General features: G+C 44.3%; 1 protein-coding gene across 1 annotated transcript in view; it reads right to left on the bottom strand.

Annotated features, from left to right (window-relative positions):
• Nucleotides 1-827: 827 nt before the first annotated feature.
• The window catches only part of frem2a (FRAS1 related extracellular matrix 2a), a gene marked incomplete at its 5' end in the record, with an annotated part of 60,150 nt that continues 44,330 nt past the window's right edge, over nt 828-16,647 (bottom strand). Inside the window, 18 exons of the mRNA XM_084564710.1 lie at nt 828-1,916; nt 2,389-2,535; nt 2,641-2,828; nt 3,048-3,174; nt 3,303-3,437; nt 3,545-3,672; nt 3,780-3,905; nt 4,028-4,220; nt 8,124-8,455; nt 8,797-8,928; nt 9,819-10,122; nt 11,124-11,282; nt 11,719-11,849; nt 13,230-13,412; nt 13,515-13,679; nt 13,953-14,150; nt 14,797-15,006; nt 15,160-15,309. Of these exons, the coding sequence (XP_084420836.1) occupies nt 1,365-1,916; nt 2,389-2,535; nt 2,641-2,828; nt 3,048-3,174; nt 3,303-3,437; nt 3,545-3,672; nt 3,780-3,905; nt 4,028-4,220; nt 8,124-8,455; nt 8,797-8,928; nt 9,819-10,122; nt 11,124-11,282; nt 11,719-11,849; nt 13,230-13,412; nt 13,515-13,679; nt 13,953-14,150; nt 14,797-15,006; nt 15,160-15,309 (3,560 nt within the window). The 3' untranslated portion in view covers nt 828-1,364. The remainder of the gene's footprint in view (nt 1,917-2,388; nt 2,536-2,640; nt 2,829-3,047; nt 3,175-3,302; nt 3,438-3,544; nt 3,673-3,779; nt 3,906-4,027; nt 4,221-8,123; nt 8,456-8,796; nt 8,929-9,818; nt 10,123-11,123; nt 11,283-11,718; nt 11,850-13,229; nt 13,413-13,514; nt 13,680-13,952; nt 14,151-14,796; nt 15,007-15,159; nt 15,310-16,647) is intronic.

Genomic DNA, 16,647 nt, shown 5'->3' with positions numbered 1-16,647 from the left:
CTCATTAACGGTGTTAACACAAAAGACCGTAGTGGGTCCGTGGAGATTTTCTTCAGTTGACAGTAGTAAATTGTGTTACAACACACAGTCCATTTTCTGTAAAAGAAATAACTCCTGAGATGATTGTTTTTAACATACGTACCTTAGCCAGTGTTTTTTTTTTTTTTTTTTTTTTATTCAATTTTTTATATTATGCCCTATTATTTAATAAATATGAGAGAGAGACACGGTGGCGAGACAACACCGCGAAGATGGACAGAAGTGAAACACTGTGGCACCGGAAGCAGCGATGAACAGTAAACACACTATAGAGGAAATAACAAAAATACAGACCGTTTTAGAAATGAACAACCCATCTCACCAGCAAAAGACATGCTCGATACAATCTCAGAAAACATTCCTCATCACGTGGCAGACAAAATAAAGAACAGCAGACATATGTTGAAAAGAAAAAAACGCTTAGCTGATTAATACACATAAGTTCTTGTTGGTTGTGGTGTTCATCTCCCAGGCGCAGAAAAGGGAATTCTTCAGGTTTCGTTGACACGTCGTCCTGTTCCAGCAAATATCTCATCACAAAATATTAGGCACAGTTCACCCCAGAATTATTACTAGAAAGTACTCATGCAGCATAGTCAAATGTTATAACCCAAAACACCTGGTAGGCTAAGAGTACATTATTCAGTCCTGTATTTAGGTTTAATTTTCCAAAAAAAGATGCCAATTGAGTTTATAGGACAGAAAGTGAGGTGATATAAAAGATCCTGCAATCTTGCATCTGTAATTTAATAAGGTATGGTTCTACCAGTTAGAATGTGCCGCACAATATGTGTGTTTGTAAGCTTTAGAAAAACCATTCATTTGTTTGGGAGACACACAGAAGTACTGTAAGTTTGAATAAAATTTTGACTGACGTGAGGGTGGGTCAGTAACACCTTTTTGATGTTTTTCAATGATCGCTCAGTACCCTGGCATCATCTGAGTTCTAACAGCAATAAATCTCACCTGTCCTGAAGTGGTATAGTTGCTTCAGGCACTTTAACACCACAAAGCCAGTAAGAGAGACAGAGAGAGAAGAAAAGCCGCGCTACTAGCAGCACGAGCTGGAATGTTAAATAAAAACAGCAAATAGGACTGTCGCGCTGTTTGCTGCCGCCGTGGTCAAGGTATGTAATGGTGTCAGTGTTGTAGAAATCTCCCCCGTTCACAGGCACACATAATAACTCATATGATCAACCACATTTTTTTGGTGTTCGGAAAGTGATTCAACAGTTTTAAAAAAAAAAAGAAAGAAAAGAAAATCCAAAAGACTATAAAAACCCTCACAAACTCACTGTCCATCTGACCTTACACATATTCACCGCTCAGACCTCTGAGCTGTTGTGGCAGTCTTGCATCCTCACCACCAGCATGGGCTCCGTACTGACAGATCCTTTCACCACCTCCTGCACCCCCTCCCTCCATCCCTCCTTGCCGTCCTTCTGTCTGGATCTCAGCGCCAGTACGATGGTGACGATAATGAGGACGGTGAGCAGCAGCCCCACCAGCACCCCCACCACGGTCACCAGACCCTCGTCTTCCTGCTCGGCGTTCAGCTCACTGGGTTCCAGCCCATTAGGGAGCAGCTCGCTTGACCCCCCTGACCTGCGCTTGGTACGGTCCAGGTCGATGTGCATAATATTGGTGCCACGGTTGTTGTCTGCTCCAATATCTTCAGCAACAGTTGGGACTTCATCGCCGGCTGACCTCCGCCGATGGCGATGGCTCTTGCCGATCGATGGGCTCAAGGCGAGCTCGTCGCTTGCGGAAACCAAGGAGTGGTACTCCAGGCTGCGCTTTCCAATGCCTCTGTTGGCGTTTTCTTTGGAGCGAACTGTGTAAATGGTGTGAATATACCACTCACGGCCTGCAGCAACCTGAGGAGAACACAAAATTATTCATATTTTAGAATTGTGTCTCAACTTGCACTGAAACAAAACATTTTTACATGACAGAATGCAAACAGTATTACTAATTAAGTATTAAATATCCAGCAGTATTAAGTATCCAAAATAAAATCTTGTCTGGAAAACTTAAGTGATTTGGAGGACAGAAAATCACAAATAAATGACTTAATAAATAAATTAATATGCAACTTCAGTTAGCAATATCCTAACCATAGTAGTAAATATCTATTTATGTCCCATTTTAGGAATTAATTAATGCCTTGTTTAGTTTTATTATTATCTTTGGTGCATTTAATGTAATAATTTCTGGCAACAGTACCAGCACTGTCTGAGTACACAACTGTATCCTACAGTGACACATGCACAGCAAACCTTTCTCGACAAAGTAGCTTACTGCTGTAGCCGTTATCAGTTATTGACTAAAAGAAGCTGTCAGATATACCTGGAACATGGCTGTAGAGTCCAGTCTGAAGCCATCAGACCCAGGCTGCCTGACGAGAGACATGGCAGAGGGATCATCCACCGCCAGCAGAGCATTAAAACTGACATCGCCAAAGCGACGTGCCTGAGTCTCAGGCTGCGCCTTGTCCTGGTGAGGCGTTAGATTGAAGAGGGAGAGAAAAAAAGGATTGTAAAATATTTTGCATCTATGTTCTCACTGAAATTGCGGCATCAGAAACCTTAATGTACTCACAATAATCTTGAATCTGTAAAGCAGTGAAGGGGAATCAGCCAGGCAGCCAAATTCAAACTTTGTTGGGTTATACTTGGGGACGTATCCATCAGCGCCAGTGCAGAGAAACACCTTCTCTATGCTACAGAAGAACGAATCTCCCAGGTTCTGCACGGGGTCCACCATGACACGGCCATATATTGTATCACCTGAAATAAGTCACGATGATGTGAAGCCAAGTAACCACCGCTTTCAGTCCACGTGAAGAAGCCAAATCTTTATCAAATGAGTTTCTTCCAGGTTTGATTTTTCAGGTTTCTTTAGAACAAGCAACAATATAGGACAGTATATTAAGCTAAACATGCACTGTACAGGTATTTTTATATCTTCACTTCACTAGTCTTTAATATATAAATCATAGGTTCTACCCTCAGAGAAGGCTATGTCACTCTCTTGGCCGAAACCCATAGATCCATCAGAAAGCCATAGGCTCCTCTTGGACAGCAAGAACATCTGAGTGTTCAGACTGAATTCCACCGCAACTGGGTCGCTCACCTAAAGTATGCAGATGGTTAGCAAGTGATGGCATAATGAAAGAAAACAGAGAGCAGGCGATATCCAGAGACAGAGACAGCAATATGTCACTATGGGATCTTTAAAAGTCTAAACTAAGACGGCCTTACTTGCTGGAATCTGATGTCTAGGTCAAAAGTGACCGGTTCTCTGGGACTACAGACAGGTGGAACGGTGTACTCCATATTCTGGGCCGTTGTACAGGGGATCAGTTTCACTGTGTAGGTCCCAGAGTAGTCTCTCACCTATATGCAGCAGACGGGACACACACAAAAAATAGTCAGTCTTTTCAGACACACAGGATTAGAGTGGATGTCTCAGGTTGTGCACCAGCGTATTAATGAGGTCTTACTGCAAAATCTGAAGTGAAGGTCCATTGCTGGACTGGCTGGTTGTAGGTGGGCTCACTCCTCACTAAGGTCAGGTTAAATGTCAGGCCAGGGTGGTCCACGCTCATCACCATGGATGACATGGAGGGTGCTAGGTAATTTTGAGAGGAGAAATTCGTAAGGGATATAAAGCTGCTGAAATAACCAGCACTGGTGAAGAGGACTACCAACGCTGATATAAATATCTGTCAGTCTCACCAGCACTTTTTATTCTGCCTGAAGAATGCGCCTCCACAAACAGACCCCTGAAGTGAGCCTTGGTGCGGAAGTTCACCACCAAACGTCCCTGCTCATTGATGCGCATGCTCGTAGGATACAGTGCACCTGGAAAAACACACACAAATGCACACTAGATCCAACAAGAACTGCTGTTTTTTTTTTTAATGGACACTCTTATTTTATACAGAATCACAAACTATAATCATTTTGGCGTCTTGGAGACCCACCCTGTAGTTCTGCCTGCGGCGGGCTGCCAATGCCATCCTTCCAGAGAATGGCTGTGTCATACACAAAAGTGAGGCGCAGCTCGGACTGAAGGTCAAAGTGCTGCCAGCCACCGGTTCCCACCGGGGAGTGGAACACGTAAGACACGTAAAGAGGAACACGCAAGGTCACGTAGGACTGGACCAGGTTCAGCACCTGCAAGGAAGTTTCAGTCAGCAGTGAGTGAAGTTATTTATCAGGCTGATAAACTGAATGCAACGTGTTCTGCTTTGATTACATTTCAGTCAGAGGATGAAATTCATGAAAGGCATCGGATGCTGCTTATTTACTGGAAATGTAGGTTACAGCTATGAGCACTAAATCCTCAGCTTGTATTATCCTTTCAGATTCAAGGGCGACAGTGGGTTGATGAAGCTGTAAGACTATAAGACCAGAGAAGATGTAACATTGTTCTCCTCCACAGTGCGTTTGAACTCTGTCCCTCCTACTCAGCGTTGTCGAAATGCAGAAAGGCCTTCTTGTGTTGTACACAAAGAACCACAGTGGGCAGTGACGTGGGCTTGTATTGGGCCTTGCTCAGAAGAACTATTAAAAATGTGAAAATGACTGCTGATCATTAATCAAGCGAATGAGTAATCCATCCAGTATAACTAATCAGACTAATAGCATACTTAAATTTTCTAAAAAATATTTTTATAATTCCACTAACATTTTTTTTATGTTAGAAAACTGCCTTCATATTATGAAATCTTAGTTGCAGTTTCACAAAGTCCACCACTAGGTGTCTCTGCTCACCAACAAAACTTCCAACAGTTTTGCCCAAGAGCAAGTTTGTCTTAGAAACTGATGGCACTAGTTTACCTTTATTTGACATTGTATGATGTGACTTGACTTTTTATATTCATACATTATGCCAGCATCTTCACTATTTATTATTGAGATTTGTTGTATTCACATAGTGTCCTCCCTCTCTGCCTTTACTTCTCCTTTTAACAGCCACCTCATGGAAATAAATGCTTTAGAACTTGTCTTTCTTTCCTTTTACGGGTTTTATTTATATCACATATATTTGCTGCATGTATGCTTTACCTTGATGGATGTATGAATTTATCTGCTTGCTTCTGATTCTCCCTTCTTCATTTGCCACATATAAGGAGTTTTTCCTTGCTACCCTAGATAAGTTGCCGCTCTTGGGGTTTCTTCATCTGGGTCCTGTGAAGAGTCTTGATATTTTTCTTTCTATCTTTTTCAAGAAAATCTATTTGGCAAAAGATGTTTCTGGTACAATTTTTTTTTTTTACTAATAATAGAATTTTGATCAGTCACCCATTTCAACATTCAGTTGCATTTCTAAAACAGCACTTGAACACAAAGTACAGAGCCCGGACATTCAGTGAGACAGAGGGTCTTCCACAGTGTCTATGAAATCTACGAAGTAAATTCTGCGAATCACTGACCGATGATTGAAACGATTAATTTAATGGCTGCTATAGTGAAAAGCAAATTACCTTGGTCCTGGGCATTTACAAAGCCACCAGACCTGCTACAAAATGTCCATGTTAATTGGAACAGAATAAATGTAGAAAATGTTCACTAAGATCCGAGATCAAAAATTTTCATTACTTGGTTTCTCTTCTCTTCTTCATATAGAAGTATGCAGATACTCACCAAGTTATAGCTTAATGAAAGAAGACAGAGAGACAATGACATTCAGAGACATGCCCCTTTGGGATGTTAAGGGCTTAAACTCAAGACTGCCTCACTTACTGAAGTCTGATCAAAAGTGACCGGTTCTCTGGGACCACAGACAGGTGGAGCATATTGTGGAAAAATACTTTCCCCTCTCTTCACCTTTCGAGTGCATCCAAGCATTCAGTTTTAGGAATGACTCCCAAGAAAAGAAAATAACTCAGCAGTTATGTAGAAATATGATGCAGCCATGAAAAAGCAAGAGTAAAACACTGCTCCACATCATTACATCCAAAATCGAGTGTTTGTCTAGTGCATTAAATCTGCTCTCTTTGATGTGTGCACTCTGCTGGAGCTGTAAGGAAGTGACTACCTTATTTATTTATTATTTTTTTCAGCACTCCTCTGCAAAAAAAAGTGACAGTGTGACAGTGATCTCCCTTAACGAAGAGGACTTAAGGTCTTGTGGATGACGGGCATCGTGTGTAACTAATGTGTGCAAGCACTTCTTGCAGTGACTGGGGACAAGTAAATTCAGTCCTTACTTCCTCTCCATCTCCATCCCTGTCATATGCATACACACACACACACACACACACACACACACAAAAACACACATGCAGCAGTCTGATCAGCAACAACGAGCTCGTACATCAAAGGCTGGAGGAGCACAAAGGAGCAGCAGGACATGAGCGAGGGAGCAAGGGTCTGTCTCCTAATCCACAATAACAACAAGAAGTAACAGGGTACTGCAGAGTCTAACGTAACAACAGTGGCAACATCTGCCGCACTGATGCAACGGCAGCAGCTGAAAGTTTGTTAGGATCTAATTGACAGCTGGCCAATATGCCGGAATTAAACAGAAACGTCTGAATTCTCTGGTGAGCTCCACAGTCATACCAGCAAGCCAATTAAAGAAAAACAGTGAGGTAACAAAGATTCTGCTCATACCCATGACAGGATGTCGGTGTAGATATCCAACAAAGGTTTTTCTTCCACAATTTTTCACAGATTTCATGTGACTTTAAGCCGGAGACGAGGACACTGAACAAACTGTTATCGATCATGAATAACCCTGACCACCTTCTCCATCATGTACTGGACAGGCCACTGAGCACCTTCTCCAAGAAAGCTCAGACAACTTTGTTGACTAGAGGACCGCTGGTGCACTTTATAAGAAAAGGCCAGAGCCGACTCTACTTATTAAGGACACTTAGGTCCTTCAGAGTGCAGGGAGTACTCCTGAGGTCCTTCTATGACTCTGTGGTGGCATCAGCCATCTACTACGGAGTGATCTGCTGGGGTGGCAGCATCTCACCGGCAGACAAAACGAGACTGAACAGACTGGTGAAGAAGGTTCTGTTCTGGGCCGCCCTCTTGAGCCTGTGGAGGTGATGAGTGATGGGGTGGATGATAGCAAAGCTAAAGTCATCCCTGATGGCAAAGCTGTGCCAACCCCGTTCATGGCACTATAACAGCACTGGACAGCGCCTTCAGCAACCGACTGCTGCACCTGCGCTGTTAAAGCAAGTCGTTCCTTCCTGCTTCTGTGGGGCTATACAACCAAGCCTGCTTTCTATTGAGTTTGATTTTCTATATATTTTGTTGTATTGCATCATATTGTATCGTATTGTATCTTATTTTGTTTTATTGTACCGTATATCGTATTGTATATCGTATCGTGTCTTATTTTATCGTATCATACCTTATTTTATCACATTGTATCATGTCATATTTTATTGTATCGTATCTTAATTTATCGTATCGTATCCTATCGTATCGTATCGTATCATATGGTATGGTATGGTATCGTATCTTATCATATCTTATTTTATTGTATCATAACTTAATTTACTGTATCGTATCGTATTTTATCGTATTGTATAACGTATCTTATTTTATCATATCATATCTTAATTTATCATATCGTATCTTATTTTATTGTATCATATTGTATTAAATATTTTCTACTACAAGCCATATCTATCTATCTATCTATCTATCTATCTATCTCTGTAATGCTCCATATTGAGAGCAGTGGCGGGCATCAGCGGAGTGACTGTCAGGTTGGCAACACTTTGTTTTACGTGTGGTGTGTGTTTCCCTGTGCATGTGTGTCCTTTCACACTAAAAGCTGTCAATCATGTGCTGTATAGGGCTGTATAGGGCTGGCAAACACACACAAACATTCAGTGAATGAGGCACACAATGGAGGCAAACAGGTATGGTGCCGTTCTGTCTGCGCGTCCTTCGTCTTCAAGCGGCTGTAAACAAACTGAACATACAGACAGGAACACACACGGAGGTGCACACAAACACACAACAGAAGCTAGCAGCCAAACAGATGCACATACAAACCCGAGATAGGAATTTATACCTTGTGTACAATAGTACACAAAACACACACACCTGTCCGTCAGTCCCTATGGTTCCTCCACAGTCGGTGAGCAGCTCAGACATGTGGTAGTAACTGGTGAACTCCCACAGACAGGCTTCCAAGTTGAGGTTCCTGTAGAAACGCAATGTGCTGTTCCCCCGCAGGGCGCCGCTGAACTGATATGGCTCAGAGTCTCCCATGCTCTCGGGGCTGCGCGTCGAAGCGGTGATGAAGCTGTGACCTGTGGTGACCTCATTGTAGTCGAGCAAGTTGGAGCAGCGGTGGTTTCCCACCCGGGTTCCGTCCGGACTGAGAGTCAGCTCAAAGTTCATGAGAGGGCGAGTGGAGATCACCGGAAGCATACCTGCAAGAGAAAGGGGTCGGGGGTGATTTTGAGCACGTCCAACCATCTTTGTTCCGAGATGAGGGAAGGAATAGTTGAGAGAAAAGGGGAAAAGTTATGAAAAGGAAAAGGAAATGTGGAAGAGACGAAGCAGAAGGGAACTGATTAAAAATCAAGAAGGGGATGTCAAGTGAAGGGGGTGCTGGAGGGTCTCAGCAGCGGGTTTCGATAAAACCCTGGTTAGATCTATATTCTGCCTGCCACGCTCCTGACGATCCCCCCAGACGTGAATATTACACACACTACATTACACTTCACTTCGTCTGCGAGCACGAGCGCCGCCGCCTCCAGCTCCTACCTACCATCTATGTGAGGCATGGTGACAGTCACTTTGATGAGGTTGGGGTGTTTCGGGTCGTCCGCTCCAGTGTAGCGTAGCTTGGCGGAGAAAGGCTCAGCGCCGACAGTCCCCATCTTACGTGGCTGACACATCCCTTTTTTATAAGACAAGAGCAGAGAGGAGAGACGCTGAACACGAGGACAAGACTGCAGAACATTTCCCGAGACTGTGTCTGGATTACTTACGTAACACATCCGGCTTCAGTTATTTTTACACATTACATATTTTAAAGTTAAATCAATTTTTCTCATGAGCCGTCTGAACTGCTACAGAGCCAGGTGGTGCGGTTTCCACATTTCTAAGAATACCGTGCGACCACGCCGAACCGAGAGAGAAAGTCTGAACTTGTTGCATTTAGGATGTGTAGGTGGGGTGAGTGCAGCGTAAGAGATGGCATAGCAACAGCACAAGAGGGAGTTTATTTATTTTTTCTGGTTGAGAAATGAGTGAGAGCTTTGACCCGTTCGCATAACAAGTAGCAACACTGGATTATGGATTATTGTTGTAAGCGGTAAAAATGGCACTGTGCCATCTGCTTTACCTTATAGAATATGTCTACCAGTCAAAAGAAAATTAAACTAAATCAGCTCCAATAATCCAATTAATTTCCAAAAGCTAATTTTCTGTACGTGTGATGCATTATGTGCATTTTGCCACCCATGCTTAAGGATTACTAAAACATTACTTTGACAGCAGGATTCGATACACTTAGACATTTTATATTTTTTTGGCACTTGTAATAAAAATAAATCGGGACTAAAACACTGCATTGTCTGCAAAGGAAATGTGTCATTGTGTTTTACATGGCTGTTCTGTGCAGTAGGTTGTGCTCATCGAAAGCACTATTCCTGAACATACGGGATGCTCGGAGAACAAAGCCCCTTTTGTCAGCGCACGATGGGACTAAATCCCTGTTGAATTCCCTTTCTAGAAAACTGGATACATAAGACACAGAGACAGATTCGTCCATTGTTCGTTTCTCACCTTCCTCCTGGCTGATAGTGACAATGGGGCTGCTGAGCTCTAAACCCTCATCCCCGTTCGAATTCACAGCCCGAGCTGCGCACTGGACCCTGGAGCCCGCCTGGAAGTAGACTGAGTCCAGAGTGATCATCTTGGAGGACGTGAAGAACGTGTCAAAGTCCACCTCCCTCATGGGGCTAGTGACGCCATCGGGGCCAGCTGGGGCGCTGATGAGCCAGCGGTAGCGGGTCAAGGTGTTGTTGATGTGCTCGCTGACACAGATCGAGCCCGTCTTGTCATAGTCGGGGTACTTCGTGTTGCACGCCTGGGGGACGGATAAGGAATTTAGCGGGACTGGGTGGGCGGGCGGGGACAGCGCAGAGATGGGAAAGACACAGCAGATGCCAGAGGACAGCGGGAAGAATACAGAGCGAGCAAGTGAACGTTGCCATGGAGATCCAGATGTTTTAGTGCGCTCAGATTTTGTATTTGAGTTCTTAAAATTAGAAAGATAGCAATACCTGAGGTGTGACGAGAATTTTTTTTTATACTTCCTTTTAATCCTGTTGACACTGAGACTTCCTAGTGCGGCACTCAACACTCAGTTTTGACAAGAAAACTTCATTTTGTCTCTGCAGGGAAATAAACCACATGCATTCTCTCTCGCACACACACACACACACACACACACAGCTGCAGCCACGTACAGCACTGACTTAACACATCACACAAATCCATTTAAGTGTCCCTCTGGTCTGTCTGTTTTTAAGACTGGAATGTGTGTGAGTGTGACTTACTAAACAGTGGCATTTAAGGACAGGCCGGCCAACTCCTGGAGGACGGTTTTACTTTAGCTGCAGAGAGCAATATGCTCTAATCCCCTAGAGGAGGTGGGTCCTTATTAATGCGGTCTAACTTCATTACAAGTAAAACGTTCAGTTTGCTTTTCAGGAGTTTTGTTCAGTTTCATATACATTGACCATCTTGTGACAATTCAGTGTTCTGCTAGGACACATGTGGACCTGGCATTTGTGTGGATGTTACTTAGACATGTAGCACCCACCTAGACCAGACCAGGCACCCCCACCCCATAGCAATGACACTCCCTGATGGCAGCAGGATGCAGCCTGACACAGACACACACACACAAACAACTATCTGTATCTGTGGGATGAACCACAGAGGCCCCTCCCCTCAACCCATAGGACCCAGAGGACACCCTCAGAAGGCCCATGTCCAGTCTCTGATGAGTCACGACTGTTATGGAGGCACAAGGGAGACCTACACAATATTAGGAAGGAGGTCATAATGTTCATTTTGACTCACTGTGACGCAGACGACGGGGTAACCAGCTGGTGGGTGGAGGTTGTCAGGCGTCCTGGCGACATCGTCGTAATGGAGCAGCGAAACCACGTGAGGCAGGGAGGGGAAGGTGACGTCAGCCATGCTGTTGGTCTCCTCGATGTAGACTATCACTTTAGTCACCTGTTCCACAAAAAAAAAAAGGCGCTTTAAGGCGGATGAGAGCCACCGACACAGAGGCATTTGTGAGTCAAGACACAATGAATTACTGTCAGCGGATGTGTTTTCAATCTCACTGTCACGGCTCATTCGCGGCTCATCTCTTATTTCTCTCTTCTGCTCGCCGTGTTTTCTGGTAAATCTATTATTTATGGTAAAAATGTTTTTGTTTTGCTCTTTTGGCTGCAACTAAAGCAAAAGTGCTGTTGTTGTCTCTGCCAGGACACCCTTGAATAAAAAAAAAAAAAAAAGAGCGATCCCTGATCTCAGTGGAAGTGACCTGGATAAATATGGGTCAAATCAGTTTCGAATCCTTTTACTTTTTCATCAAGCCGAGGCTCCATAACTGTCAGTTCGGATCTTGTGTGATTGTCGCGCGCCGGTTGAGCACGTTTCTGACCTGGGTTTCAGCCACCATGTTCTCGTCGGGCTTCAGGTGGAGAGTGAAGGCTTCCCTCATTTCTCTGACTCCGTCAAACAGGACCTCGACCTCCACCACATGTTGTTTTTCCCCCTGTTTGAACTCAACGTCTGGGCACACCCGCAGAGACACGCACACACACACACACACACACGCCGATGAATCAGTATTAAATACATCTCATTAATATAAAGCACATAACACATTATCACTCTGTGCTGGTCACATTATTTTTATGGTTGTAAAAAGAGGTGCCATCAAGGACAGGCTTCTCCTGCTGAATTTAGATTTTAACAGAAAATGAAAAGGCTTCGCAGATGAGTTCAAATCACCATTTATTGCTTCAGAGGAATATATCACTTAGCGAAAAAAAGCACTGCAGGTTTCTATTTGCATAGTGCCAAAGGTGGTCCATCTCCTCACAAAGTAAGTAATGGAGCTTTGCATTAGAAATGTGCTGCAGTGAAAAAAAAAATAAAAAATACTGTGCAAAATGAGAAATTCACTGCTGTATAGTTCCAAAGTGCTGGGAAATCTGAACAGCAGGCATGCATGTGTGATTGGAGCAGGGTGAATGTATTCATATAAATATTTCAAGCCTTGATTAAGCTAAGAAAGGTTCACTGCACTTGAAGCTGAATGGACAGAATGAAAGATTTTCACCCTGCTGCTGACAAAGCCTGAAGAATACCGTAATTCCATTAAAAAATGACATGAACCTCCATCGGTCTATTTCAGAAATTAACTTCTCACATTTTGGATAAAATTAGAAATTGACGACCCACGGCCAAATAAACCCACCAAGCTCGCTTTCATTACTTTCACGCTCCTGCGGGGAACATTGGTTCAAACAAACTCCCCTTATTAGCTGATGCAAATGAATAATGGAAATCAATAACAGGGAGGGCGGTAAGAGCAAAGCCGATGTATCTTCTGAAGTTTTGACCACAAGTGGTAGTTGTAGAGTATTGATTAGTGGGTTCATGAATTTCCCCGTGCCTGCCAGGTTTTCTCCAGGTGCTCCGGCTTTCTCCACGTCGACAGGCACGTCGGATTACTGGCGAATCTAAACTGGCTGCAGGTTCGCATGTGAATTTGAATCGTTGTTTGTCTCTCTGTGTTAGCCCTGCGACGGGCCGGGAACTTGTCCAGGATGCGCACGGCCTTTCACACACGCATCCCTCTACACTCAGGTTGTGTTTTGACAACAACAGCATGCCAACGAAAGAAAAGAAGACAGCAGGCTTTTGCAAACAATGAGGATTTTAAAGTTGTTTGACGAGACAAGGGTTTGTGAAAGTCATTTAACAGACCGTACATGTGCAAACGATTCTCATTATCTACAGGGGTTTCCACTATTTCATGATTTTCTTTCATCAAAACTACATTTGCATTCTCCAGCTTTCAGTTGCAGCTTGATAAATGAAGCTCGTTCATTCATTTTGAGCTTTTCACATAAACACGCCGAAGGAGGACACGCGTCGACTCACCTTGAGACACGGGATAGTAGTCCTCTCCCGAGATCGCAGACCCGTCTTTGGTGTGAACGCGAACCAGCGACACCTTTGACGTGTCGCCCACCCGTACCACAGGGATCCTCACAGTCGCCACAGCTCCAGCTTCCTTCGGCTCGCTAACGCTGAACTTGGTTTCCAGAAAACGGATAATGGGCTCTGAAGTGCACGGAGAAGGAGAAAAACAAAGCTTCGGCACTGAAAATGTGTTCCGTTACACCTCAGCCTGCAACATTCGGCTACTCCTTGAATTTCACTTACTGTCAGACGTGTCCTTGATTTTCACCAGAGTCTCATTCAGAGCTCCGACTGATGCACCAAACTGCGAGTTGCTCCTCGGGTTCCCCAAGACCAGCCGCAGATCCTCTCCTTCTTCATACAGCGTATCATCAACAAGTGACAGAATGCACGGCTTCTCCGCCTCGCCTAGGGTGTAGAAAAAGATAGTTGACAGGACACGTCAGAAAGTTGGCGGTTTAAGAAAGGACAGAATAAGTCTTTTCTTCATACACATATATCTTATTTATGAACTAACTAGTCCCTCTTTTTTAAAGTTCTTAAGTTTTTGAAAAGAAAAAAAAATCTAAATGACTGCGTGTGCATAAAATGTGTGACAAATAATATCTTGGAGGAGTTGTTTATGTAATTAAAAAGGTGTCAACTTTTTAATATGCGTGTGATGCACCCGGGTGTGATTACCTGGTAAGAAAGTGACGATAGAGGCGTCTGTGTTGGGTCGCTCGTCAAAGTCAGAGGCCACCTGCGCCGAGCCCTGACGGGTGTAACAGCGAACGGACGATTTGTGTCTGATGTCCCCGCTGCGGTACACGGCCGCCGTGATCTGACCGTCACTCTCCTCCCCGGTGTACACGGGCTCTCGGAACTGGACCTTTGGCACTGTCAGTCAAGAGAAGTCAACGCAGATGACGAGCTTTTGTTTTGTTTTTTCTGGCTGAACGCCGGGGAACAATAGCAGCAAAAGGAATGTGACAAATTAATTGCTAGGCTGCGTTTGGTAAAGAAGCTGAAGCGGAGTGTAAAGAAGTCGTGATGGCAATCTTGAAAAAACATCAGGGCGACAATGAGCGTCACATTTGACACACACAAAAAAAAGATGCAGTTAAATCACAAGCCGCTATTTGCCGTTAACACAGAACGTGGCACGCGATATTAATGCACTGTTGAAAGTTCAGGTGATGAATGCAACCAAGCCAAGAATTAGGCACGTATAATTTTTGACCTGAAGATGGTGCAAGATTAAAAGTCGAACATCCCCACAGTTCAATAGAGATGGGGTGCATGAACTTCTGCACACAATTTGATGCCAATGAGTAGTTAGTGATGAATAACAGCAGAGGGTAACTGAAAAGTGCTTATGGCAGCAGGGAAAAACTATGATGAAGACGGTCAAACTCATGTAAACGGCAATTCATCCAGTAAACCAGTAAAGATCATCTAACGTCGCAGCATTCAACCCTCTGTGGTCCATAAATGTCCGTATAAATGTATGTATGAAAGTCCTGGGGAACATCGAATCACTTACAGTCGGACACCGAGTCATTTATGAAGACCGCAGCCTTTCCGGGTTCTCCCAGGACGCCGTTCACCGGCATCCGCAGCACCAGCTCGAAGCTCTCCGTTCCCTCCAGCTCCGGCTGTCCCAGGTCATCCAGAATGGTGACCCTGAACGTCTGCATGCTGACGCCCGGGGCAAAGTCCAGGTTGTGGCTGATGCCCACGTAGTCGATGCCAGCTGGGAGGAAGGACGGGGAGCAGGACGGACGGAGAAAACAACAAAAAGCAATCATGAGAGGACAAAAGAGATCGCAGAGAGACGAGCATGAGGTCAGATTTCACGGTGAATAACGTCCCATCGGTCAGAAATAATCCCGCATTTGGGGCTTACCCTGTGCGGAGACGGGTTCTGACTTGCGCGAGCGGACGGTGACAGTCCCAGTCTTGGACAGATCGGTTCCTGTCCTCCACACTTTGACCTCCACGTACCCATCACTCTCATCCACGTGGTACTCGACCTCTCCAAAGTAAAACACTGGAGCTGGGGAGCAAAGGATAGCGGTAATTAATCTGGTTCAGGACTTCCCTGTCGGTGCAGCTCGTGATCCCGGTCCATGAATGAGTTTCTTTTATTTCCAAAGTCTTTGACACATTAGAGTAGATGTGTTCAGAGAGTTACTGGATGTTTTCTTTGTCCTGCTCTTGTCTCAGGCTGCTTAATTCTGTTTAACGGCATTCAACCTCTTAGGAGCTACCCTCATTAGTATCTGCCGTTTAGATCCTTCACTTTCTGTTTGGTGTTACTGTTACTTATCCTTTCTACTTATGAGCGAAGTTCTGCTTACCTAGACCTGTCAGCAGACACCCGCAGCCTGCCATGATTTATTTGCAAAACCAGCAGTCGGACAAAGAGGTCAAAAAGCGACAACCCATTAGTACGTAGTTAAACCGCGGGGAAGCCTGACCTTTCGACCTCTCCCGTCCTCACGTCCAGCCTCGTCGTTAATTGTCATTGTGTCTCCTGACAGAAGAATTAAGCACTTTTAACAAACAAGGATGTGGTTATTATCACTGTGTGCCTGAGTCTGTGTTTTTTTTAGTGAGGCAGTGAGACAGAGAGAGAGCCCCCACCACCACCACCGCCACCACCACCGCCACCGACTGCTCGAAGGCTTGTTTGAACTGGCATTGTTTCCTGAGGCAGCAAAGTGGAAGCAGTCCAGTGTGTATTTGACAGCTTCATCTTTCACCATCCCCCCTCAGCCAAGAAAAAATAAAAAAAATAAAAAACTGACAGAATAAAACTTCTTCCGTTTAAAGCTCAAACCAGCTCTCACTTGGCTTTTTTTTCTTTTTTCTTATATTCTGGCATTTAATCCAAAAATAGTACACATATCTTTTTTTGTGTGTGTGTCATGATCAAATGCTCAACCGTCCACGGTACAGAGATGTTTCTTCTCCTTTAATGATATATGAACTTTCATATTTTATTTCTATACTTTAACTGGGCCACTTAACAAAAACCGAGCGTGGTGTACACAACCACGATGACGGAGACAAATCACTTCAACTGCCTTTTGACTCTCAACTTGACAGAATAATTGACAGCTCGGGGCAACAATATACAGCGAGCATCGCATATCAATTGCAGCCTGTGCCCTCCCTATCCACCAAAAGACTTGTTTCCTCAACGCATCTGTCTTTTTCTTTTACCTTTCCCGCCTACGCACTTGGCTTTACCTAACAGATGCAACTAGAATTTGTGTATTTGCACAATGGCACAGCAAAAGGCTGCGTAGGTGGCAGAAAAACACACGGGTAAAAACATTTGACCAAACGCACCGGTAAACAGGGTGGAGGAGTGTTTTTCTGCGCGATT

Source organism: Chelon labrosus (assembly GCF_963514085.1).
Source record: "Chelon labrosus genome assembly, chromosome: 17".
Taxonomy (NCBI): domain Eukaryota; kingdom Metazoa; phylum Chordata; class Actinopteri; order Mugiliformes; family Mugilidae; genus Chelon; species Chelon labrosus.
Note: the sequence above shows the minus strand (reverse complement) of the source record. Positions and strands in the feature narration are given on the sequence as shown.